The sequence below is a fragment of the Rhinatrema bivittatum genome, chromosome 9 (assembly GCF_901001135.1).
Source record: "Rhinatrema bivittatum chromosome 9, aRhiBiv1.1, whole genome shotgun sequence".
Classification (NCBI taxonomy): domain Eukaryota; kingdom Metazoa; phylum Chordata; class Amphibia; order Gymnophiona; family Rhinatrematidae; genus Rhinatrema; species Rhinatrema bivittatum.
Window position 1 is genome coordinate 126,639,763 of NC_042623.1, and position 26,910 is coordinate 126,666,672.

Consider the following 26,910-nt stretch of genomic DNA (forward strand, 5'->3'; position numbering starts at 1 on the left):
AACGCTAGGCGCCGACTTTTATGGCCTGAGGTACTGTTATGTAGACATTAGGGAAAAAGCATAGGACTGCTTTTATGGCCAAGTCCAAAGGCAAAACACATTCAAGCAGCACTGCTAAATTATCAAGACTGGAAGATTGGGCATCCAAATGGCAGATGAAATTTAATGTGGACAAGTGCAAGGTGTTGCATATAGGGAAAAATAACCCTTGCTGTAGTTACACGGTTAGGTTCCATATTAGGAGCTACCACCCAGGAAAAAGATCTAGGCGTCATAGTGGATAATACTTTAAAATAGTCGGCTCAGTGTGCTGCAGCAGTCAAAAAAGCAAACAGAATGTAAGGAATTATTAAAAAGGGAATGGTTAATAAAACGGAAAATGTCATAATGCCTCTATATCGCTCCATGGTGAATTCTGTGTACAATTCTGGTCGCCGCATCTCAAAAAAGATATAGTTGCGATGGAGAAGGGACAGAGAAGGGCAACCAAAATGATAAAGGGGATGGAACAGCTCCCCTATGAGGAAAGGCTGAAGAGGTTAGGGCTTTTCAAGCTTGGAGAAGAGACGGCTGAGGGGGGATATGATAGAGATCTTTAAGATCATGAGAGGTCTTGAATGAGTAGATGTGAATCTGTTATTTACACTTTCGAATAATAGAAGGACTAGGGGGCATTCCATGAAATTAGCAAGTAGCACATTTAAGACTAATCAGAGAAAATTCTTTTTCACTCAACGCACAATAAAGCTCTGGAATTTGTTGCCAGAGGATGTGATTAGTGCAGTTAGTGTAGCTGGGTTCAAAAAAGGTTTGGAGAAGTCCATTAACGGCTATTAATCAAGTTTACTTAGGGAATAGCCATTGCTATTAATTGCATCAATAGTATGTGATCTTCTTAGTGTTTGGGTAATTGCCAGGTTCATGTGGCCTGGTTTGGCCTCTGTTGGAAACAGGATGCTGGGCTTGATGGACCCCTTGGTCTGACACAGCATGGCAATTTCTTATGTTCTTAAGAAGGCTGTTCACCACAAATATATTGCTAGCAGGAATTTTGTTATAGGTTTGACATTTGCTTGGTTTTGATTGTAACTATTACTATCCTTAACATAAGGCTTGGGGGGAAACCTGCACAGAGCAGCAATTACTACTAAATCTAACTTTCTGGGCAGACTGGATGGATCATTTGGTCTTTTACTGTCGTTATTATGAAACATGAAAGGATAGACTGTGATGAAGAGAGGCTGGCAATGGGGTGGTTTTACTCCTCCTCAAAATTTTTTTTCTTTTTCCCTCTGCCTTTTTGTATTTTTATCTGGTAGTTTCCTCCCACATTTTGAGCTGGAAGTACAAACTGTAACCAGGGCTGGGATCTGGTGCCATGAGCCTTCATTCACTACAATCTGGGGATTTTTTCCTTAATTTATATTTCCCCTTCCTCAACATACCTTGATTTGTCATGTCAGAGACTGTCAAGGGCAATGCACCAAGGCTCCTTCCAGAACCCTGCAATGCTGAGCCCTGAATCCAGCCACTAGATGCCATGTTTATGTAAAAACCATAAGTAAAAATGGTATAGCGCTGAAGGATCACGGATCCTTGTAGTGAATTAATCAAAAAATGAAAAATGCAGCTGAGCAGCTGTGCCCTTATAAAGACTGAAATTTTCTCTGTAAGCCACTGATCGTGGCTACTTGGCAGCTCCTTTGAATATCCCTCCGCAAGGTGCCTATTTCTCACCTTTGGCAATTCCCTTTACTGATTCTTTGGAACATAAATTTGTCTCAGTTTCCTCTGGGCCTCTGTCCCTCCCGATGCAGCCCATGTGGCGAAACACGGCCCGTGTCGGGGGACTGAACTTTTACTCTAAGTATCCTTGAATAAAAGTGGAAACGTTTGCCTTGAATCTTCATTTTTCACTTTTTGATTAATTCACTACAAGGATCCGTGATCCTTCAATGCTGTACCATTTTTACTTATGGTTAATCACCACTAATGTACACCGCTCATCATCTCCACTTCCTATTGGCTGTATATAAAACCTATGATTATCTCCCCCTAGGGGATGTGAATGCTGCCTTAGCAGGATCTCCAACCCCTTCCCCCGCCCTGCAGGAAGCAACAGACCTCACTTGGGGATCCAACTGGGGGCCTTCTGTATGGCAGCACAAAGCACTTACCATCTGAGACACCGGAATGGCTTATCTGCAAGTTTTGATATTCAAGTTTTAACAGTATGTAGAAGATGCAATATTGTACATTTTATTACTGTAATGGATGTTACCTAGAAAATAAATATGAATATAAAAAAAGACTCAGGTGGGGGGCCACACCTTCTGCTGTGGAAAGGGCTCAAAAGAAACCTGGAAAGTAGTTCTCTTTAGAATTACAATGAAAAGAGAAATTTCTGAGTAGCAAGATGCTTTGGATTCAGAATGCTCTACATATTGAGGAACTAGAATATCAAGATGGCATCATTCTGGAAGTTCATAGCACCAACGGGCCCGATCCTGGGTCCGATCTTCCTAGGAATGGCATTTGAAGAGGTACTGCCTCAGCTTCCCACACCATTCACTCACACCAGCTGATTTTGACAATGCTAACAGCAAGCCTCAAAGCTGACACTAATGTAGAACTCCCTTCCCCACCCCTCTGTGTCTTTTTGTTTCGTATCCTCTCCCACTATCATCGTCACTGCTAAGGGGTTTCTGATGTCACTTAAAAAAAAAACAAAAAACAGACTAGTCCAGATGTTTTACAAGATGATGAAAACCACATGCCTGCCTATCAGATAATTTGTATAAATGAGTGAACTCATCTGGTCAGTGGTACTCCCAGAGGTTGAGAGGGGAAGCAGAGAATAAAATGAATAAAGTTAAAGTTAAAAACTGTTGTTAAAGAATACTTAAACCTTTAAAATCAGTTTACTTTAGATAACATTTCCCACATTACTAATATTTTCTCTTTTTTTTCCCACCAACAGGAACAAAATTCTACAGCTAAATATTGCTTTCTTATACTTTTCCTTTTAAATTCTGTATTTCTGTTCTCCATGTTTTCCCTCCAAAATTAATGCTGCATATATTTTTGGTTTTCCAGACCTACAACTGAAGATGGAATTTCCAGGTGAGTATATTTTCCTCTCTTTCCTTGCTGATTCACTGTGGGTTTTTTTTATACTATATTTGTTTCTCTCTCTCTGTGTGTCTCTGCTCTGGACAGAGCCTATCTACTAGGTTGGTGTATACTTACTTATCTGTTAGAAATGGAGTTTACTAATCCTCTTTTTCTCTTTCTTCCAGAATACCTTCTAAACTAACTTTAATTAAATAAGACGACTCTAAACTTCCTGTCACCGGATATCATCTAGACCAGTGGTTCTCAACCTTTTTTGTCGGGACACACCTGACAGCTGGTTCTCACATGCATGACACAATGAACCCATGATCATCACGGGGCTAGATGTAAAAGTACAGTTTGCATCCACGGAAACCTCCCCTGACCCACAATAATGGATGCAAAGCAGAATTACGACATTCCCCATACAACTCACCCTACAAAAAAGATATTCTGGTTCTGGTGTCATTTCAGTAACAGCAACTCAAACTCCTTCTACTACCAGGCTCAATAGCCCTACTTATGAAAAGACAGCAGTTTATTACCAATGCATGTCCTCTTGAGAAAACACAACAAATAAGACTGATACAAACACTTACATGCTAGTAAAATATCTCACCTCAGTAACACACAGAACTGACCTAACATACTCCCAGGATCTGCAGTTATGTACATAAACTAATCCGCACCCAGTTACACCTGTATTATGGAATGCACTCAACCAGTAACAACCCTATCTATGCAAAGGCAACACTACAAATATTAAATCAGGCCCTAAACACCAATACACCTCCTATTAGGAAAACAGAACTAGCAAGCAGCTATAGATCCCCACACAAATAAGCAGAATAAATGTTTCAAAACAGCTATGAACAGAACATCCAACAATTAAAAACTCATAAAAACTATTAAAAATTCTCCATACACCAATAAAATATTTCAAAAAAGCAGTCACATCACATAATATTAAATACTTAAAATGGCAGTCAATCAAGAAAGATAAACTTAAAAAGCCACCTTTACTTACCCCCTCCAACAGCTCTCCTACTCCTGTCCTCTTCCATGCAAGCCGTAGCACACACCAGAAGCAGCAGTAGTGGCTAAGCTCTATACTCATGGTCCTCTTCCTTAGGGCCCATGACCAATCTCTCTGTCTGTCTCTCACACACACACACCATACCAGTCACACCCCATGACCAGTTTCTGTGTCTCACACACCAATCATCTCCCAACCAGTCTTTGACACACACACACACACACACACCAGTCACCTTCCTGCACAGTTTCTCTCATGCCATACACACACACACAGGCTTCCCCACTCCCATGTTCTATCTTACATATACGGGCTTCTCACTCCCATACTGTGTCTCACACACACCCAGGTTTCTCACTCCCATGCTCACTCTCTCCACATGCACAGGCTTCTCATTCCCATAATCACTTTCTCTCTCTTACACACACCAGTCTCTCTCTCATTCCCATGCTCACTCTCTCCACATGCACAGGCTTCTCATTCCTTTAATCACTTTCTTTCACATACACACACCCCAGTCTCTCTCACACACCGTGACCTTACCAACCAGTCTCTCTCTCATGCATGCACACACACACAGGCTTCCCACTCCCATGCTCTCACATATACAGGCTTTTCAGTCCCATGCTTTCTTTAACACACACACACACACCCACCCACACCACCAGGCTTCTTACTCCCATGCTTTCTCACATACCCAGATTTCTCACTTCCATGCTTTTTTTCTCACACACACACACACCCATAACACCAGGCTTCTTTCTCACATACCCAGATTTCTCTCTCTCACACACCAGTCACCTTCCTGACCAATCTCTCACTCTCTCACACACACTCAGTCATCTCCCTGACCAGTCACTTTTATTGTCTCTCACATATACACACACATCACCTCTCTGACCAGTTTCTCTCAATCACACACCTGCTCTCTCTCACACACTTACACACACGCTCTCAATCACACACATTCTCTCACTTACAGGCTGGTTGTCTTCTCTCTCTCACTCACTTCCTCCCCAACAGCACAAATGGTAGCTGCAGCAGCCTCCTCCAGCCATGCAGGCCAAGAAAGAATAATCCCATCGGCCGCGGGAGGCTTATTCTGCTGTCTCCTTTGCCGATTGCCGGCTGCTTCAATTGCTCCGGGCCTTGCTACTGCTCGGGGGCCGATACTGCTGCCACCGCTACTTTTCCATGCAGCACGGCTCTTTCTCCTTCCCACGCACTGCACTGGGTATCACTTCCTGTTCCGGAGCAGGCACAGGAAGAAAAGGCCAGCAGCGGGTGCCACAGCTTCCTCTAACAACGCTGCCGTTCCCATTGGGCTTGAACGTGCTGTTAGCCCGGCGGCAACGGCAGCAGAAAAGGAAGAGAAGCGGGAGAGACCGGGAGCACACGACACACCGGTTGAGAAGCGCTGATCTAGACTATTATATATCCTAGCATGTGTGCAACCAGAACCTCAATGTATTGTAATGCTATCTAATAAGACTTTATTAAAATGGGAACCGAAAACTCAGCTCTCACTTTTTCCTCTCTCTGTAATTTGAACTATCACTTCTGAGTTAAGGTTATTCTGGGATTATCAAATCCTCAATTTTTCTAGCAATAAAGAGTTATTCCTCTTGTTTATCTTCGCTGTATTTCATCTCCAGTTATTTAAAACTTCTTTAACTGACAAACAAGGAATGGAATAATATGAGTCAAATTACAGTATGATCAGATGGCACTGTGTCCTAAACGTCAGTCAAACTTTGTAAATTTTCCACTGGGAGTGATTTCTCCTCTTACAGGCTGATGCAGAAAGTGCATTCAGGCCAACAGTTTCACTTGCATTTGAACACTCATTTTGTAAGTATAAACATTACTGCCAATGCAGCAAGGAGTTTTACATTCCCAAAATGTGCTTTCTAAAATAGGAGTACTACTTAGCATCATCACTTGAAAATCCTATGCAAAATGAGGGCATTAAACAGTACTCCCCAATACAGAGAAGCGTATTGCTAGAAACTTAACGCCATTTCTGACCCTGGAGTTGTTTCACACGCTACTTAAAACCATCTAAAACAGACAAAAAGTTAAGAAAAAAAGTCTTATTGGGCTAAACTGCCACCACTTAGCCAGATAAGTATGGATTTATCCAAGTGGCAGCGCCATCATTTATCTGGATAAGCCCATACTTATTTGGCTAAGTGACAGCGGCCACCCATTATCTGGATAAGTTTATACCCTTAACAGAAGGCATAAGGGTAACCTGTACTGAATTAGTATAAACTTATCTTGTTAAGTGGCAGCGGCAGCTAAGGGGATTGTCAGGGAAACTCTGCATCAGCTTTTCAGGGACACCGCCCCCCCCAGCTTCCTGAGTTAAAATGTGCATGCCAAGTAGGTTGTTGTAGCGAATAGAGAAATAACCATTGTATATATGGAGGATGATATTGGTAAATTTGGAGTTATGAGGAATGCTATTGATCTACCTGGCATTAAAGGGGTTAACTCCTGACTAGACCTCTTAGGACGATAAATTTCAATGTTATTTCCAGTAGATGGTGCCAAAGGCCTAGATCAGTGACAGGCAAGTCCAGTCCTGGAATGCCACATACAGATCTGGTTTTCTGCAGATTCACAGTGAATATGTATGAGATATATTTGCATACAATGGAGGCGGTGCATGCAAATATACCTCATGCATGTGTGTTTATGGCACTTCAGAACCAGAGTTGCCTACCGTAAACTAGATCGATGCCAAAGCATGAATGCTAGAGCTCACTGCTTACTCCTGTACTCAACCCCGAAGGTTGAGGCGTTTTGAGGAGTGGCTGTCCCCCTGCCTTGCACTTGACTCTGAAGCAGTGGCAAACTTAGATATCAAAAGTTCATTTACTGAATGAGTTAAATGGAAGCTTTCAACGTCAAAGATGTCTAAGGCTTTGATTTCAGTGTCAATTATTGGCTCAGAATGGTCTGCACGATATCCTGAAGTTGCAGTTTAAGTTTTATAACCCTCTTAAGACATGACATAAGAGCAAACTGAGCAATATGGATCATGTTCTTGCCCTGGACAGTGAATGCATTCAGTATCAGACATTTTTCTGTTGTATGCAAGTGCACCATTTAAACCCTGTGGCCTATCAGCTGAGGGAAAACTAGAGTCAGTCAAATTAAAAGTGAACATTTCTAGGGTTTAAAAGGGTTCCTCAGGCCTTTCCCCAGAAGAGGCCAAGGTATCAAAAGAAATATAAGAAAAAAAATAAACTGAAGCAGCATCACAACTAAAGTGAAAGGGTTTTTCAACATGGGAAAAAATGTATCCATCTCATTCCACTGAAAGACTGAGTGATCTTTGTGGTATGTAGTTACGTGGTACCAGCTGTACATGACAAGAAAGGCCATCTAGTCCTTTCTAGTTAGTAAATATTCCAGTCTCAGTGCTGTTAGATGACATCGCCCACATTTGTGACTGATTCAACCTGCTTGTCCATGGACCAAAATAAATTCTAAATTGTAGTCCAGTGCACCAACCACTAGAATGCTCTTCTTCCCCTAAGTTTATCAGCTCATTGTTGCTGCTTACCAGAAGATATGTTTCAGGAACATTTTAATTTTAAGTAACAAATAGTGAAAACATTTACTAACCTGATCAATGCTGAAAAATCCAGCAGATTGTAACACTTGACATAACGATTCCACCAATTTGGTTTTATCAATTGGATCCATTCCTTTATTTACCATTTCAAACAAGCAGTCACATGCTTCTTCACGTAGCACTTCTATTGACAGGTGACCTAGCAGCATGTTTATAAACCTGGTAAAAACAAAGACCAATTTAATTACTTTGTGCAAGGAAAATACAGAAATGTAAAGAAGGTCAAAGATCTTACATTTAAGTAACATCTGATCCAGGAACTGTCTGTATTTTATGCTGTTTTCATTGTCTACTAAATTTTGCTAGACTCCAGGTTAGACAATGTACCTGCAGTGCTCCAGGGCATTCACTGAAATTTCATTTTATATCAGAGGTCCCCAAACAGTTTAAGAGTCAATTCAAACAATTCAAATCACCGAGGGCCTCATGAAAATGTTAATATCCTAATTTTGAAAATGTGTACATTTTGTTTTCCTGAGTCTCCTCTCCTGTGCATCTTCTCCTTACTCTTTCACCATGTGTCTCTGAAAAAGATTATTTTTTCTGCCATTCGTCATCTTTTTCTCTTTTTTATTTCTCTTCTCTGTATCACCACTTCAGTTTTCTCCTTCCTCTTTAACCCTCCTCCATATCCTATACCCCTAGCTCCATCTTTTTCCATCAACTCCACCTCCCCTTTCCTCCTCTTACCAGTGCTCTCATCCCTCTAGCAACTTCTCTCCTCTCTGTCTCCTCTCTCCCAAGATGGTCACAGATACCTGTCCTCCTTAACTTCTGCTGGCACTTGCCTCATATGCTTAGTGATTTCTCTGGCCTGCTCTTTATTACTCCTTTGAAAGCAAAGCTCTTGTAAGGAGGCAGACAGGTCATTTGCTATGCTAGTCTGCTGGCAGCGCTCTTCTCCACTACCAACTTCCATCGGCAGCACTTCTCTGCCAGCAACACTCCAAGCCACTGAGTTACTTCTTCTACTGGCAATGGTTCTAGCATGGCTCCTTTGTTTTTGGTGTGGGTTGGGGCAAAGCATAGCAGGTCAGATAACCTTGCTCCATGAACTAAACACAGCCCATAGTTTAGGGACTTCTACCTTATATGAAGCAGTAAAGTTAGAAAGCTCTTATTTCATAGCATGCAGAAGAATACACTCACTGACAAAAATACAGGGAAATTTTCAAAGTATCTCATCGCTATCAACTTTGCAGATTAATTTCTTTTCTCAATATACACAGTTATCCATTTCCAAAAGCCTGTTCTCGATTACAGCACCAAAAGTGTCTTATGTTCCCTCTTACAATAACAATCATGCAAAACTAAAGCTGGGTGTCGTCAGCTCCATTGCATCATGAGAATCTAATGGTCTTGAAAACAGATATGGTGTCTCTTCATCACACCACCAAACAAGAAATGAGAAAATGATCAAGTTACCTACAAACGTAGTGAAGGATTTTACTATTGTGCTCTGAAGTCTGTGAGATCTCTGTTAATAGAATTCCACAGCAATTATGGACAACTCACTAAAACACTTGTTATTCATGAGCACGCTAGTCAGACAAGTTGGTCTCTTGCACACTTAAAGGTTTAGACAGGAAATTATTGGAAGGCACAAGGATTTACCACAAACTAACCAACTTTCTAATTCTGCCTCTTATCCTTTCCCTGCCCAGTGAGAAGTTTTACAAAAAAACATACCTCTCATTAGCTATCAGAGTCAAATCTATCCAAGATACATAGGCCCCGATTACTTCAAGACACTGGCATGTCACCTCTGAATTAGTATGTTGATATGTCTGCAAGATTTGGTACCAGGATTCCACCAAACTTGGAATGCACTGTTCTCGCATGGTATCTTTTAATAAAGTATTCCGGCGAGCTTCCTACAGAATTAAGCAAGAAGTCATTGAGCTATATGAGAACTAAATAATAAAAAGTGTCTAGATATTGCATTTACATAATAGAACCTTTGAACTTATCATCATGCCCATTTATCAGCTTTGTTGCTTCCTTCTTTGACCTCATTCCTAGGTCATTTTTCCCCAATATCAAAATGCATTTTATTATTTGTATTTGCATATATTTTTGGAACACCCCACATACAATTTTTACTAATGTCAAATGTTCTTTCAAAAAAAAAAAAGAAAAACCTTTGAGCTTGAGCTCTCACTTTTAATATTTAAAAGCCCCTTGTGGGTATTAGTCTGAGAGCATGAAAAATTAGTCTTTAAAGAATAATACCAGAATAAGTTTTGGTTATTTCTGCTGTCAACTAATTAAAAAAAAAAAAAAAAAAAAAGCTTGAAAACATTTGTGCGGCTTTAATGCATTTATTTTACATAACTGTATGTGCCTTACAATGGAAACAATACAAAAAAAGCAAGTTTGCTTACGTAAACTGTTTTATGTAGATAACAGGATGAATTAGCCATGCCACCTGGGACGTCCTCCGGGTGGAGCTTTACAAACATCACAGAACTTTGGCTCTGTATGGCCGCGCGTCCTTTCCCGCGCGGCACCATCTTCCCCCTTCAGTCTATAACACAGCTTATCTAGCGAAGCAAAGAATTCAGAAGCTGTCCAGAGAACCGGGTGGGTCAGCACGGCTAATTCATCCGTTCACGGTAAGCAAACTTGCTCCCCCCATCAATAAGCAGGCTGGAATTAGCCATGCTGTCTGGAAGTCCCCAGCTGAGAGTTGTGAGCACAGTGAAGGAGACGTTCCCTTTCATTTTCATGCGGTTTTGGGAAGAACGTCAGCAGTGTGATGGTCTGATTCAAGTGGAAAGCCAGTACAACCTTAGGTAAAAAAAAAAAAAAAAAAAAAAAAAAAAAGAGAGATGTGTTCGCAGGGTAACCTTGTTGTGGTGAAACTGCAGATATAGGGGTAGATTTTAAAAGCCCTGCGCGCGTAAATCATTCCGGATTTACTCGCGCACCAGTGCACCTATTTTGCATAGGCCGCCGGCGCGCATAAGTCCCGGGGTCAGGGGCGGTCCGAGGCGGGTCCGGGGGCGTGGCAAGGCTTCGGGGGTGGGCCGGGAGGGCGGTCCCAAGTCCCCCGGCACTGCGGCCTGTGCCGGGGGCTGATGAGGCGGCGCGCACAAGTTACGCCTGCTTCAAGCAGGCGTAACTTGTACAACAAAGGTAGGGGGGGATGCGGAGGGAACGGAGGCAGGCTGCGCGGCTTGGCGCATGCAGGCTACCGATTTTGCGCAGCTTTGCGCGCGCCGACCCCGGATTTTAAAAGATATGCGCGACAACGCACGTATCTTTTAAAATCTGGCTTACTTTTGTTCGCGCAGCACGCGTATTTTTTTTAAGATCTACCCCATAGGGAGTAGTGAACCATTGCCTGTAGCTCTTACTCTTCTTGCTGAGGTTTCCGCAACCAGGAAAAGCACCTTCCAAGTTAGATACTTTACATAGCTGCTATGCAATGATTCGAAGGGAGGCAGCATGAGCTGTTCCCGCACTAAGTTAAGGTCCCTCGGAACAGGGGGTTTCGTTACAGGTAGTCGCAATTGCAAGATTCCTTTCATGAAACAGGAGATTAGAGGATGGTTGGATACTGGAAGCCTGTTGCATGGATGATGATACGCAGAGGTATCACTCAGACATGCACGGATGCCGTCGCCAGACCCGACTGATACGGGGTATGGAGATATTCCAACAACATTTCTGGTGAGCAAGAGAAGGGGTCTGTGTCTCTGCCCCCACACCAAGCTGAGTATCGGAGCCACTTGCCCATATAGCTCCTCCTAGCAAAAGTTTTTCTGGACGATATCAAGATGTCCTGAACCTCCGCCGGTAGGTACAAGTGGCTTAAATACTCTTTCAACCTCCAAGCAGTGATATGTAGCGAGGAGTGCATAGAGAGGAGGAGAGTGCCATTCTTTTGTGTCAGGAGATCCACACTGTTGCCCAGGGGATTAGGCGGGGCAATGGAGAGTCTAACTAGATAGGTGTACCAGGGTTGTTTGAGCCAAGCTGGAGCAGTCAGAATGAGGTCTGCAACATCCATAATACACTTCTGAATTGTCCTGGAAATTAGCAGAATTGGTGGGTAAGTGTTAAAGAGACCTCCCGACCATGGTGTGAGGAACACGTCCTGGGCGAATCGCTTCCCATTGGGGTAGATTGAGCAGAACATTCAAACTTTCCTATTGTGTACTTTTGCAAATATGTCCATGCACGGAAGGCCCCACGTCACTAACAGCATGTTTGCCACGTCCTGGTAAAAAGCCCATTTGTGCGGATAAAATATTCTGCTTCGCCTGTTAACCATGGTGTTTGCCACGCCAGTTAGATAGGTTGCCTGGAGAGAGATGGATTGTCTCTCCGCCCACTCCAAGACCTATACCGCCTCCCTGCACAAGATCCAGGAACTGGACCCGCCTTCCTTGTTTATGTAGAACATAGCCACCTGGTAGTCAGTGTGGATTATGACATTCTTTCCCCCCAGGAGGTCGTAAAATGTGTGAAGGGCATTCTTTATCGCTCTGAGTTTCAGCAGGTTTATCTGCTGAGTACGTTCATATATGGACCACAGCGCTTGCGTCTGTACGTGTTCCAGATGGGCTTCCCACCCCTTGGTTGAGACATCTGTAGTAAGAACAAATTGATGTGTCAGGGCATGGAACAGTGCTCCTACGGTGAAAACTGTAGGGTGCAACCACCATACCACATCACTTCGCATAGCATGGGTCAGACCTATTCTTGTGGGAAGTGGTTGCGAGAATTGGGCCCATTGTGCCTTTAGAACCCCACCTGCAGGCAGAACATGTGCAGACGAGTACACGATACTACATATATCGTCGCTGCCATGGAGTCCAGTAGAGTCAGAATATGATTAGCCAAGGGGCGCGCAGAGTCCCTCAATTGTGAGGCCAGGTTGCGAAGGGTTTGGGCATTGTCTGTAGGTAAGAACGCTCTCCCCACAACTATTTATCCTGGCCCCAATGAACTGTCGAGTTAGCGTGGGTTGAAGGCTGAATTTCTTGAATTTGATGACAAATCCCAGCCCTTCCAGACAACATATTTTGTTTCCAGGTGCAACTGGAGAGTGGTGGGCTTCGGTGCCACTACCAACCAATCATCCAGATAAGGAAATAGTTGCACTCCTTTTCTTCTTAAGTGGGCCACCGTTACACACCTAGTGAAGACTCTCGGTGCAGATGATAGTCCAAAGGGGAGGACTTTGTACTGGTAATGAAGCATATTTTCTTGAAAACAGAGGCAGCGCCAGGAGGAGTGGTGCATCTGAATGTGGGAGAATGCATCCTTGAGATCCAGCGAGCACATCTAATCATTGGGTTGCAAGAAGGGTATGAGAGATGTCATCTTGAGCTTCTCCTTCCAAATAAATTTGTTGAGAGCCCACAGGTCCAGGATCGGGCAGAGCCCTCCCGACTTCTTGGTAATAAGGAAGTATTAGGAGTAGAATCCCTTGTCTAGTTGATGCCGAGGCATCCGCTGGACAGCCCATTGATGAAGTAGGATGTTTACTTCCTCTTGAAGCAGATGGCCGTGCATGCGGGCCTGAGGGGAGTGTACTAGGTGCAGAAGGATGGGGTGGTTCTGAAGTTCAGTGGGTATCCTTCCCTGGAGATATTCAACACCCAACAATCTGAGGAAATTGCCTCCCAAGAATCGTAGAAGAGCAATACCCTAACCCCCCCACTAGCGGCAGTAGAGGTGGCCCGGCTACCTTCAGAACCCTATTGGGGTTTGGGGTTGTGTTTTGCGGTTGCTGCTAGCCCTGTGTTCTAACCCTGAGCTGCTGCTGTTGTGGTCTGCTTTGCTAGAAGGTCGGCTGGCAGTAAGATGGGGTACAGCCTGAAGGGGCGCCTCTGATAATAGCCCTTCCTAAAGCTCTGGTAGTATCTCCTGCCAGAGGGCTGCTGCTCTGTGGGTGATGCTAGGGACAGTGTAGGGAGATATCTTATGTTTTACCACTGAATATCACCATATATGAATCATAATAGCCAAGAAATGTATAGACCAGTTGCTGCCAGGCCCCAAACACTGTCTCACCAAGAGAAAGAACCTATGCCCCTAGCAAAACACCAGTGTCTCAGTGGAATAAGAATTATATATATTTTATTTATATTCCGCTTTTTTTCACATCGCTTCAAAGTGGATTACATTCAGGTACTGTAGGTATTTCCCTATCCCCAGAGGGCTTACAATCTAAATTTGTACCTGATACATTGAAGGATACTTTATCAAGATGTGCCTGTTTGTCAGTTCCTGTGCAAATATAAGGAAGACAGAAACAATACAACTTAAGTCCATAAGCAGGAGTTATGGATGAGCCAAGGCAAGCCCATAAGTCAAAGGACCCCCACCTTTGGAAGGGCAGTCGAAGATGGAAAAAAACACTCCAGCACACGGCTTAGCATACAGATGTAGCAGTTCTCCACCTGAAGAAAAGGGGAGGGGGAAAAGACCTGCAATGAGGCAAAGATCCTCCACCCACCACGTGATTATGCATGAGCTTATGCATATTTATCAGCTGAAAAGTATAAGACAGGGGGGCAAAAAAGGAGGTTAAGAAAAAAACCCAGAGAGCAAAAACCCTAAGAAAGGTGAGCCTGGAAGGGAAGGACCCCCTGAAGGAGTGCACCCTGAGAACAACACTGAAACCAGAGAAGGGACCCCCTGAAAGAAAAGAAAGGGAAACCCGAAACAGACCAGCAGTCCTGCTATTGAGGAGGGAGAAGACTAAGTGTGGCCAAGAGACCGGGGCAGGAGACCAGAGAGAGGAGACTCCCGGCTCAGGTGCGGAGAGTGACACAGAGTCTGGGACGGTGAGGGGCAACAGCAAACCCAGAAAGCCCGGCAAGTTTCAGAGCCAGAAGCAAGTCTCCTTCCAGGACCGCCTGCCCACTCTGCCAGTACCAAACCCAGAAAGCAAGCTTCTCCTCTGCCCACACTCTCCAAATAGCATCTGCTTCAAGAGGCGAACAGAGCTATCACCTGAAGCTGGGATCAAGGGTAAGTTAGCCATAAGTATTAATATATTAGGCAGGTTAAAGGTTTATGGCATGTTATTACCCATGATATACAACTTTTTTTTAGGGAAAACTGGTGCTTAGTGGCCAGGATGTTAGAGATATGAATTGTTATTTTCTAAATGCTAAACCCTACCAAAACTTATAAAAGTGTTTCTGAGGGGAATGCACATCTTTTCCTGACTTAGGATCCCAAGTAAGGTGGGAAGGCAGCTGGCAGTGTCCTGTAGCAGACAGATCCTTGCACCCCTAAACTTGCTTTAAACAAGACCACCACATTCTGCTCCTTCAGCTAGGAGACTGTCTCCCGTAGTTTGTCCCTGAACAAGTTGTCGCCTTTACACGGGAGGTCTGTCAGTTTTTCATGCACATCCTCCCAGACGGCACCAGCTCGTAACCAGGCTATTCTTCAGGCTATCGCTCCTGCTGATGTCTCGAAGGCCTTGCATATCAAACAGAGCAGATGCTGCAACCCCTCTTCCAAGTCGAAGAACAGCTATGGGAGAACTGCATGTGTCGAGGTAGGGGTTTTAGGGACTGCAAGCACTCATACAGGTATTGAGTGATATAAAACTGATGCTGTTGGATTTTTTGCATTCAGCATACCTGCTTGGAAGGCCCTCTTTTCAAAGTCATCCAAATATCTGCAGTCCCGACTCGGCGGGGTATTGCAGGGAAGGCAAGCATTTTTGAGTGCTTCATGGCTGACTCGACCAGCACTGAGGCATGCAGAAGCTGGACATGCTGTAGTATGGCGATTCGTACATTCTGAATTTGAGGTCAGTTTTTCTGGAGCTTAGCTGACCAGAGAAAGGGGTCTCCCAGGACTTCGCCATCACTGAATCCAAGACAGCATGGGATGGTAAGGCCGTAGGCTTGGCTGGGACCTCGAATATTTTTAGGATTCCCAATACCTCCGCTTGTAGATCTGGAGCTTTCTTAAGTCTCAATGTTGTGCAGAGGTCCCACATTTTTTACAAACTTGGAGTAGGAAAGTTTCTCCAGAGGCGAGGACAGTTCTGGAAGATCCTCCGGCGGATCCGATGAAATCCCTGTAGATGAACCCAGCAAGGACGAGGGGAGTTCTCCGGACCTGTATCCAGTTGTGGGAAAACTGAGGGCATGGACTCAGCTCCCTCGGAGATGGAGAAGGGGACCTTCCAGCTGGTTAAAGATCTTCCAAAGAAGGGCTCGATGGGTGGCCCTTCTTGCCTTCAAGGGAAGAGAAGAGTTGTGACAGAATTTCTGATATTTGTGACATGGGTTGGGATGCAAACCTCCCCCTGGCCAGGGGTGGGACCCTACCTCTTGGGACCATGGCTTGATGGCGGTACTGCAGCCAGTAAGATGTTAGAGTCCGGACTCCTCGGACGGTTTGCAGACACTTTGCTCCTATCTTCTTGTAAATAAGGGGAACTCCTCTTCCTTTTGGACACAGCAGGCATGCCCGAGTAACTCTTCCAGAGGAGTCAGAGGAGAGATGTCCAGAGAGTGGCTCCGCATCCAAGAAATAGAGTTCAACAATCTTCTCTGGAGAGAACACAACCTGAGGGTTCACGGCTGGTCCTGACTTGTGGGTAGTCTTGTGAGAAGACTTGCTCACCTGCTGGGGAGTCGGACGCGACTCCTGGACCTTTTGCATCATGTGTTTCAACAACACCTGAACAGTGTGTCTGCGTTGTGCCTGGCTTGGCATGCATCAATGCAGCAGACACATTAGTCCTGCTTCGTTGTCGGCAATCCTCGACACATCCTTGCGTTGAGTATCCGGATGCTTCATCTTCGACACATGTACCGCGTTGGTGCTTCGCGCTACATCCATGATGAGGTGCTTTGTCCTGGTGTCAGCAGGAGGGCTTCCATAATGCAGCCTTGTGCGAGGGCGGTTTCAGCGTGACTCCCAAGATCCGTTGCTTTGCCGAGGCTTGGAGGCGTGGGGGCACTTTGGCGGGGTGACCCACCTGTCCTGTTTTTGCACCAAGTGGTCTAAGGGAGGAGGCCCCTCCTGGCTTTCTCTGACCGATCTATGCTGGGCCCCGGTGAGGAGTGGGCTGACAGCTGCTCCGATGTCAGGGCATAAGACCCTGTGCTCTCCTCCCTCAGCTGGGTGATCTTCTGTGCCTGTTGGCACTGGACCCCGGAGAGACATGCGACCACAGCCCTGGCAAGAGGACTGGTCGTGGTACGGGCCCAAGCAGCGATAACAGTAATTATGCCCGACTGTAACTGACATTATCTTGTCACACTGGCAGTATTTAAAGCCAGGCGGCTTCAGGGCCATGGTAGCACTTAAGTGTTCTTGTTGAGAGAAAAACTTAAGAAAAGAGACTGAGACAATGAGAAATGTAGCTCCGCGAGCAGCCTGCAGCACAGAAAAAACAGACTGAAGGCGGAAGATGGCGCCGCATAGGAAAGGACGCTCAGCTGCAGAGAGCCAAAGCTCTGTGATCTTTGTGAAGCTCTGCCCAGGCCGCCTAGCAGACGTCCCCAGACAGCATGGCTAATTCAGCCTGCTTGTCAAATGGAAAGTATAGGCATGTTAAAATCAAAACAGAAAAATATATTGTTTCATGGAAACTAACCAATGATAAAGAGAATGGAAAATTAAGAATCAATAAACTCAATTATCAAACTCCATGTACCGCAACGAGAAATAAGGTCAGCAAATAAAGGGTTACTTTCAGTGCCTACTGTTAGATCTGCTCACCTCAGCGAAGAGAGGGACAGGGCTATTTCGACTGCAGGGCCAAAACTCTGGAACAGCCTACCACTGGAACTTAGAGTACAGGATAACTTGAAGATGTTACGTCCCGGGCCGTGCCCCGGGACCTGCACCTACCACGCGGCCGATCCGGGTTCAGGAATGCCTTCCTTCTGGCCTCCCAGGCTAGAGACGCAGCCCTCTGCGGCATTCTCCCTGCGAGGGAGACGCCGTCGCCGATCCACAGCTGGCCCCACCCCCTAAGCGCACGCGCGCCGGGGCTGCTGATTTAAAGGGGCCAGCACGGGAAACCTTGGACAGCCCTCCTGATAACGTCAGACGCTGCCGGGTTATTTAAACCCGGCAACTGCAACAGTACCTCGCCTTGCAACGAGGTTCGCACAGTTCCTCTGTGTCTCTAGTTGCTGCGTTGGACTCCGGTTCGTCTCTGCTGACTCCTGGCGTCTGATCTGGCTCCGTTCCCTGACTATATCTTCAGGCTCCGCCCCTGGCTTTGGTTTGTCTTCTGTCATTTGGCTTCCGACCTGGCTCCGTCCCACGACTGTCTTCAGCTTTCGTCCCTGGCTTTGGTTTGGATCTCTGACTTCTGACCCGGCTTCGCTCTTGGACTCAGACTTCGGCTCCTTCCACCACCTCAGGTATCCGGTCCTTGCTGGTCCAGAGGATTCTCCTAAGTCCCAGCGGCTCGGGGTCTCATGGGCTCCTCTCAGGGGATGCCACGGGCTTCCGAGGGTGAAGACTCTTCCAGCCTCCTGGGCCCAGCCGTCCTCTCTGTCCACCTCTCCGGATGCCGCCCGGATCCTTGGTCGCATAGGGTCCCGCCTAAGTCCAAGAGGCCCGGGTTCCTATAGGCTCCTCCTGGGGGGACCTCGGGCGTCCAGTGGTAAAGTCTTCTCCAGAGTCTCTTCAGCGCCGCCTCCCGGCTGTGATGCTTCCTGTGGGTTCCCACAGTATTCCTTCTACCGTCTCAGCCAGCCCAAGGGTCCACGACCGTAACAGAAGAAATTCAAGAAAGACCTAAAAACATGGTGCTTTCAGCAAGCATATGGAACCAATGCCAAAGAGGGTAATTGAGAAACTAAAGTTTGACAGAAGGATTATTTCTATTTTCTTAACTATATTTATTTTATTTTTAATGAGTACATTTTAGTTATTTTGTTTTTATTTTGTATTGAATTTTATTGTATTTATTCAGTTTCTAACCGTTGTATGATTTTTACTATGTAAACCGTAAAGATAGAATCTTGTGTTCTGTGTAACGGTATATAAGAATTGCATAAATAAATAAAATATAGAAAGCTGTATATTTTCAATTTTAACCAAAGACAGGAAGGGGGCATCTAAACATCTGACATTTGGTTATAGGAGGGGGCACAAAAGTGATGACAAAGCTGGAAGCAGCTTTTCAAGGCAAGGGGATACAGAGGACAATACAAGAGTGTTTATTGTGGTGAAGAAATTAAGAAAAATACAGTACAGGAAGGACATTAATGCCCTTGTGTTTGATGAGGAGGCATTTCTACAATGAGTAAAATTTAACAGGAAACCAGTTGAGAGAATACATCAGATGAGTGGCAGGAGAGCAGAGTAGAAAGCAGATGTGTAGATGTGCAGTAAAACAGCGTGAATAGGAGTAAGTGGAAGCAGAATCAGACAGCTCTTATAGTCTACTGGAGAAAACAGGACAACATGAAACAAAAGGAAGGTATGGAAAGTGAGGGATGAGTGGATTTTATGAATGCTATATAAGTAGCAGAGCAGGAAAGAACAAAGAACTAATGTGAAAAAAGCATGTCAGACAGCAACGGGTTAGTACTGACAAGTGGCAGTAATTAGAAACTATGAATGAAATCCATAGCAACGTATGCAATGGTGTCAAACATACTGATCAGAGACTGGTGCAGATTTGATGAGCTCCATCAGCCAAAAATAAAATTTATCTTTCTAAAAACATATTTTGCTAGTCGAAAAGAATATGAACATGTCTAAATCAAGTCCTCAAGAAATGTTTACCAGTCATTTAGGTCAAAGCAGGGAGCTAAAACTCAAAGAACAAGCTTGAGATGCTCTGAAAACTTGGCCTCACGTGAGGAATGGACAGTTCCATTGATCCTGCTGTACACAACTAAAAATATTACAAAATTGTTTGATATTTTCTGAGAAGCTTACTGCAAGCATTGTCTCCAAGTTAGGGGTGGTGGTTGATAAAGTAGCATAATTAGTGTCATGGGTGGCTGGATGAGGTACATCCTGGGATACTGAGGGAGCTCAGAGATGTGCTGGCAGGTCCACGGAAAGACCTGTTTAATAGATCCCTATAAACAAGAGTACTGCCGTGAGATTGGAGAAGTACAGTTGTGGTCTCTCTCCACAAAGGTGCTAACATAGAGGAGGCTGGAAACTACAGGCCAGTTAGCCTCACCTCAGTGGTGTGAAAATTTATGGAGACTCTGTAGATACTTCATTATCCTTTCTTTCAGCAATCAGGTAGCTTGCTGGATCCAAGGCAATATGGATTTACCAGGGGAAAGTCTTGTCAGACCAATCTTATTGATTTTTTTGATTGGATGACTAGAGAACTGGATCAAGGAAGAGCCCTAGATGTGATATACCTGGATTTCAGCAAAGCTTTTGATATGGCTCCGCATAGCAGGGTAGTAACTAAAATGAGAAGTTTGAGAGTGAGCATCAAGATGGTGGCGAGGATTACAAACTGGTTGACGGATAAAAGACAGCGTGTAATAGTAAATGTAACCTACACTGAAGAGAAAACCATGTTAAGTGCCACAGGGACCAGTTTTGGGATCAGTTCTGTTCAATATCTTTGTGAGTGACACTACAGAAGGGATAGAAGGTAAAGTCTGTCTATTTACAGATTATACTAAGGAGTAGAGAAAATGAAGTGATTTATGAAAGCTTGAAGAGTGGTTGAAGATTTGGCAGCTGGGACTCAATGCCAAAAATTGCAGAGTCATGCTTATTATTATTATTATTTATGAACTTGTATTTACCGACATTCGTAGAACATATCACGTGGTTTACAACAAAACTGAAGAAAGGAAAATTACAATGAACAGGGGTGGGGAAAGGGGGGCAGGCAAGAAAGGAAAGGGGGGGGGGAAGGGAGAAAACTAAAAGATAGAAATTAAAGGACAGGTGGAAGGAGAGAACCATCATGAACTGGGTACAACAGGAACTATATACATCTTATGCCTGAAAAGGCTGAAAGCAGCAATACCTGTAGTGGCTGAAAGCAACAGTGCAAAATATAACGTAATATGATCCAAATATAATGGAGTTAAAATGGAGTTAAAAAGGTAGGTTCTAGGGGGGGAGGCTGATTCATGATGGCGTGAATGCGGGGCTAGTGGCACTTACATGCATATATGGTGGGAGTGTCCTCGGCTTGCATCTTTTTGGAAGGAGATTTTTGACTGGCTCAGTGGTATATTGGGGGTCGTTCTTGTTCCTACTGCAGCAATGGCTTTATTGCATGTTTTCCCTGAGTCCATGACCACAGGGCATAAGAAATTTTGCATTCACTTGTTCATCGCAGCCCGTAGCTTGTTGGCTCTTAAATGGAAATCGAATCACCTGCCTCAAAGTTCAAGATGTTATTGCCAGATAACATAACTACTATCATCTCGCATCCCTCACTATTGAAAAGCATAACCACCTTGCTTCCTTTTGAAAAATCTGGCAACCATATTCGGCCTATATTACACGATTGTAACTTACAGTTTCCATATGTTCTGACGCCGACATACAGTAACCTTGGAGATAGATGTTCAATGAGGACTTGGTACTCTAGAGAGAATCATCGGACGAGTTTTTGTTTTTGTAATTGTACACTATTTGAAATGTGCACATCTCATTTTATCTGCAATGACCTGCGTATTTATCTACAGAAGAACTCTTATATTGGAGGGAGGGGGGAGGGAGGGGGATGAGTATGATTTTGCAGAACAGTATAACTTATGTTATGAATTTTATTGGATGTAATGTTTTTTCTTGTTAAAACTTAATAAAAATGTAAATTAAAAAAAAAAGTGTCTATTAAACAATTTCTCCTTCAAAAAAAAAAAAACCAAACATTTTTTTCCTCATTTGTAAAACAAGATTTGTTTTTATTAAGTTCACCACAGAATTAGTGCATAGCATATAAATACATTTTTGCTTACCTCCGGTGTATGAACTATATCTCTATCTACAACCTCTGTATCAACGGCCATTAGAATTCGGAGGTACAGATCCACACCTCGAAGATTGAGGCCTACTACCGATAGGATATCAAAAAAAAATTTTGGCCATTTTGTAAGATATTCTGAAATAAACACCAGTGCAAACACTTGTGCTGCTTTGTTTCGAATAAAGGTCTTTTCTGGTTGCGCATTTAGCATCTGTGTAAGACAAAAAAAAAGTTAACATTTGAATTTCTTTCCTGTTTGTTTACGTCAGAAAAAAACTCATTCATATAGCTGGATCTCTTTCCCAGGTTCTAAATGTCTCTTGAAAGAAAAAAACACACACACATCCCACAACGAACTAATTAAAATATGGATTCTTAATTATTGATATAGCTTCTATCATGGATTTATGGTTAAATTCCATCATGTATTACTCACAAAACAAAGGTGCATTCTGTATGAACAATAAATTTTAATTTTATGTCAACTGGCAATTCTAAATATGTATGAACTGAATGTAAATATAAAAAGCTCCTGAAAATGTAAGCAGCATATCAGTGCTGTAAGGAACAGAGCCCTGATGGAACAGAAGCAGCATGAAACAATCCAGGGGTTAAAAAAAAAGGTTTGGCAAGCACTCTGAGGTACTAGACATTTTTTTTTTTTTTGGGACACTGAATCAGTCCTGCTCAGCCTGTGGAGCCTAAATACCTTTGTAAAGGTATGCCCATCTTTGGAGAAGCAGCAGGTTAAGAACCAGGCACACTAGGGTTCAAATCCCACTAATGTTTCTTGTGACCTTAGGCAAGTCATTTCACCCTTTATTGCCTCAGGTACAAACTAAGGCCTAGATTCATCATTTTGTGATAAATATAGCAAAAATAGCGCCTGCTGCCAAGAAAGAGAGAAATTCTGTAGAGGCTCACAAAAAAAATTAACTACCGTATTTTTCGCTCCATAAGACGCACCTAGGATTCAGAGGGGGAAAATTTAAATAAACAAACAAATAAATAAATAAATAAAAAGGTGTGCTAAGCCGGCTCTGTTCCTGGGCATCTGTGCGTCTTATGGAGCAAATTAGGGGAGTGCATAAAATTTTCTTTTGTGCCCATTTCATTTTCGGGTCTGGGGAGGGCCATTTCGGTCCACTCCCCAGATCAGAAAACTTTTATCATTCTCTTTCTGTGGGTAAAAAACCCCCATCCCAACCCTTTAAATTGAATTAACTACAACCCCCCACCCTCCCCCCCGCAAGACCTGCCAAAAGTCCCTGGTGGTCCAGCGGGGCTCCGGGAGCGATCTCCTGCACTCGGGCCGTCGGCTGCCAGTAATCAAAATGGTGCAGACGGCCCTTTGCCCTTACTATGTCACAGGGGTCGACCAATGGCACCGGTAGCCCTGTGACATAGTAAGGGCAAAGGGCCGTCGGCGCCATCTTGATTACTGGCAGCCGACGGCCCAAGTGCAGGAGATCTCTCCCGGATCCCCACTGGTCCACCAGGGACTTTTGGCAAGTCTTGGGGGGGGGGGGGGGGGAGGGAGGGTCAGGAGGTTGGGGGGGGGTTGTAGTTAGTTTTTTGGGTTTTTTTTTATATATTCACTCCATAAGACGCATAGACATTTCTCCCCCCCCCCTACTTTTAGGGGAAAAAAAGTACATCTTATGGAGCGAAAAATACAGTATTTATACTGCTGTAAGAGGAGGAAATAGTAACTCGGGTGAGGTTTGGGGGGTGGGTTCTGGGGGGGGGGCAATTTTACATGCACAATCATAGGTACGAACAGCATAATTACCATCAGTGAAGATTTAATGTGATTTGGAGGGATGAAAAGTGAAAGAAGAGTAGATTTGTACCATATTCTCTCTACCTTGCTTGATAGGCGGGCCTCCACAGAGGCTCTCTCTCTCCTCCCCTCAAACAGGATTTGCGATAAATCCAGTTTCGGTTGTAACGCATAGCTATCGCAGACATAACACCAAGACAAAAGGTGTAGTTATTTCCAGTGTTAAATCCCACGATAGCATGCGTTACATCATCGCATGCAACGTTAAAGAGCCCTCATTTCCATTTACTCCACTCAAACTCCTCCCACTTGAATACATTTTTAAAATTTGCATACGCATTTAACATATCACATTGGAACACAGAAAAAACACAATAGATATAAAAAGTTTTTGTAATTAAACAGTTCCATAACACCTATGGGGGGGATATTTCACGGTCATTACGCCAATGGGAACAGTGGTTCATTTATGAATGGCAAACATTGGGTCCTTCAGGATTGAACAATGAAGTGGAGTGGGCAGCATTTATGTAATGATGGCGACATAGGTTTTTTGCATTATGACATTTTGTCTCAAAATGAACAGGAACACCACTATTGGGCCGATACAGTAAAGTCTGTGGCAGAGCGGGGAACACCCGCTCTCCCGGCGCGCGCACCGGCCACTCACCGGTGCACGTGATTCAGTATTTAAATTAGGTCTGGGTAAAAGGAGGCGCTAGGGACACTAGCGCGTCCCTAGCGCCTCCTTTTTGACAGGAGCGGCGGCTGTCAGCGGGTTTGACAGCCGACGCTCAATTTTTCCGGCGTCTGTTCTCGAGCCCACTGACAGCCACGGGCTCAGAAACTGGACGCCGGCAAAATTGAGCGTCCGGTTTTCGGCCAGACAGCCGCGGGCCGAATTCAAATTTTTTTATTTTTATTTTTTTACACTTTTTTTTTACTCTTCGGGACCTCCGACTTAATATCGCTATGATATTAAGTCGGAGGGTGCACAGAAAAGTAGTTTTTACTGCTTTTCTGTGCACTTTTCTGGTGCCGGAAGAAATTAGCGCCAACATTTGGGTCGGCGCTAATTTCTGAAAGTAAAATGTGCGGCTTGGCACATTTTTGACTGGATGGGGTTGCAGTTTGCTGGGCGAGGCAATAAGCAACGAAGTGCATTGTTTTCTATGGGCTTGATTTTGATTGGATAAAGCTGGAGTTGTTCTGGATTGGTTTCTTTTTGATTGGATGTGGTTAGAGCTGTATGTAACATAGGGCACTCATCAACCTCCTGAGAGAGAAGCAGACAAGAAGATCTCACCACTAGGGCACCAGAGGAGGCAATATGTAAATTCATTGCCACTGCCTCAAAGGCTTGCTTAAAAATAGCCTCAATCCTTCTATCATGTACATCCTTCAAAGCCACTCCTTCCTCTACGGGGATAGACATTCGCTTAGAAACGGAACATACCAGAGCATTCACTCTGCGAAAACACAAACGCTCTCTTACAGTCAGATCCAGGGGGGTACAGGCCTTCCAACGTCTGATCCCCTTTAAAATTTATCTCTGGTGAATCCCATTCCAGATCAATCAATTCCTGAATGCCATCTAATCACAAGGAAAAACTGAGAGGCTTTACGTAAGGAAACCAAAGTGGCATTCTTCCTCAGCTCTGACAAAGCATCCGAACCAGGGACACCCGCTGTTTCAAAGTCTGGGAATCAGGGCCTGCAGTTCATCTCTATGAAAGAGCCTCAACATGGTTCGATATGGTTCCAGCCTCAGAGGAATATTGCATCTTCCAAGGAATCAAGATCAGTCTCATCCTCAGTGCCATCCGGATTCCTGTCGGGAACACCCACAGGGAACTGAAGCAAGCCCCGGTGCTTAAGCATAGGACTGGAAGAGGGAGGAAACGTCAGTCGAGGGTCCAACTGGATAGAAATGGGTGGAATTGAGGACTGTGCCTAAAAAAAGGCTTGTAAGCCTTGAAAAAACTTCCAGCCAAGAAAAAGCAGCCAGTTCCAGACCAAGCCCAGATGGAACTGGAGCTGCTCCCACAGAACTGCCCTTGCCAGCAGAGAAGCGTCAAGGGAGAACCAAGATCTGGTGCACTTCCAGCCAAAACCATAACCAGACCATCATCAGAATGAGAGGATCCAGGTTTAGCAAAATCCGAGGAAGACAACTCTCCCTGAGCATCTGAACAGCACTGACACAGGTTAAAAGCCAGTTCTGGCTGAGAAGCCCCAATATGACAGGCAACACAAATAGAAAGGTACTTAGGCTTCTTGTTCATTGGCGCCATGAGCAGCGGTAACTGTGCATTCAAATGGCTCAAGCTCAAAACATTTGCGCGCACAAATTATAGGCATCCCAGCAATAAGGGCAGAAAAGCACCATATTATATTCTTTATATTTCTTATTTGCACCCATTGAATCACCCTTACGTTTATGCCTTTTGCCTTATCCCCCTTTGCTGTATTTCTCCTAGTTCATTGTAAACCAATATGATGTATTTCTCTTAGTTCATTGTAAACAGATAAGATGTACCCACGAATGTCGGTATAAAAAAGTTGTAAAATAAATAAGTATTACCCAAAACAGTAAATAACTGATTCATATTTACCCATACTAGACTTCTCATGAGTTTGTAGTCCTTTATCATATACCCCTCTCAGCCATCCCTTCTCCAAGCTGAACAGCTCTAAACTCTTTAGCCTTTCCTCATAGGGGAGCCGTTCCATCCCCTTTATCATTTTGGCCACCCTTCTCTGTAGCTCCAGTGCGGCGACCAGAACTGTACACAGTACTCAAACTGTGGTTTCACCATGGAGCAATACAAAGGTATTATGACATTTTCTGTTTTATTCACCATTCCCTTCCTAATAATTCCTACCATTATCGTTGCTTTTTTGACTGCCACTGCACATTAAGCCAACAATTTCAGTGTATCATCTACTATGACACCTAAATCTTTTTCCTGGGTTGAAGCTCCTAATATGGAACTTATGTAACTACAGCGTGAGTTATTTTTCCCCTATATGCAACACATTGCACTTGTTCACCTTAAATTTCATCTGCCATTTGGATGCCCAATCTTCACTCGCAAAGTCTTCCTGCAATTTATCACAGAGCACTTGTGATTTAACTACTCTGAATAATTTTGTATCTGCAAATTTGATAACCTCACTTTTCGTATTCCTTTCCAGATCATTTGTAAATATTGAGAAGTACAAGTCCAAGTACAGATCCCTGAGGCACTCCACTGTTTACCCTTTTCCACTGAGAAAATTGACCATTTCATCCTATTCACTGTTTCCTGTCTTTTAACCAGTTTGTAATCCACGAAAGGACATAGCCTCCTATCCCATGACTTTTTAGTTTTCTTAGAAGCCTCTCATGAGGGATTTTGTCAAATGCTTTC

At 44.1% G+C, this 26,910-nt stretch overlaps 1 protein-coding gene across 5 annotated transcripts in view; it reads right to left on the reverse strand.

The window, feature by feature from the left end:
• XPOT (exportin for tRNA) overlaps nt 1-26,910 on the reverse strand; it is a 296,178-nt gene that overhangs the window by 191,496 nt on the left and 77,772 nt on the right. For all 5 annotated transcript variants that reach the window (XM_029615696.1, XM_029615695.1, XM_029615692.1 and 2 more), the window contains 3 exons: nt 21,707-21,925; nt 9,486-9,670; nt 7,787-7,955 (listed from right to left, as the gene is read on the reverse strand). In XM_029615696.1, the coding sequence (XP_029471556.1) occupies nt 7,787-7,955; nt 9,486-9,670; nt 21,707-21,925 (573 nt within the window). The remainder of the gene's footprint in view (nt 1-7,786; nt 7,956-9,485; nt 9,671-21,706; nt 21,926-26,910) is intronic.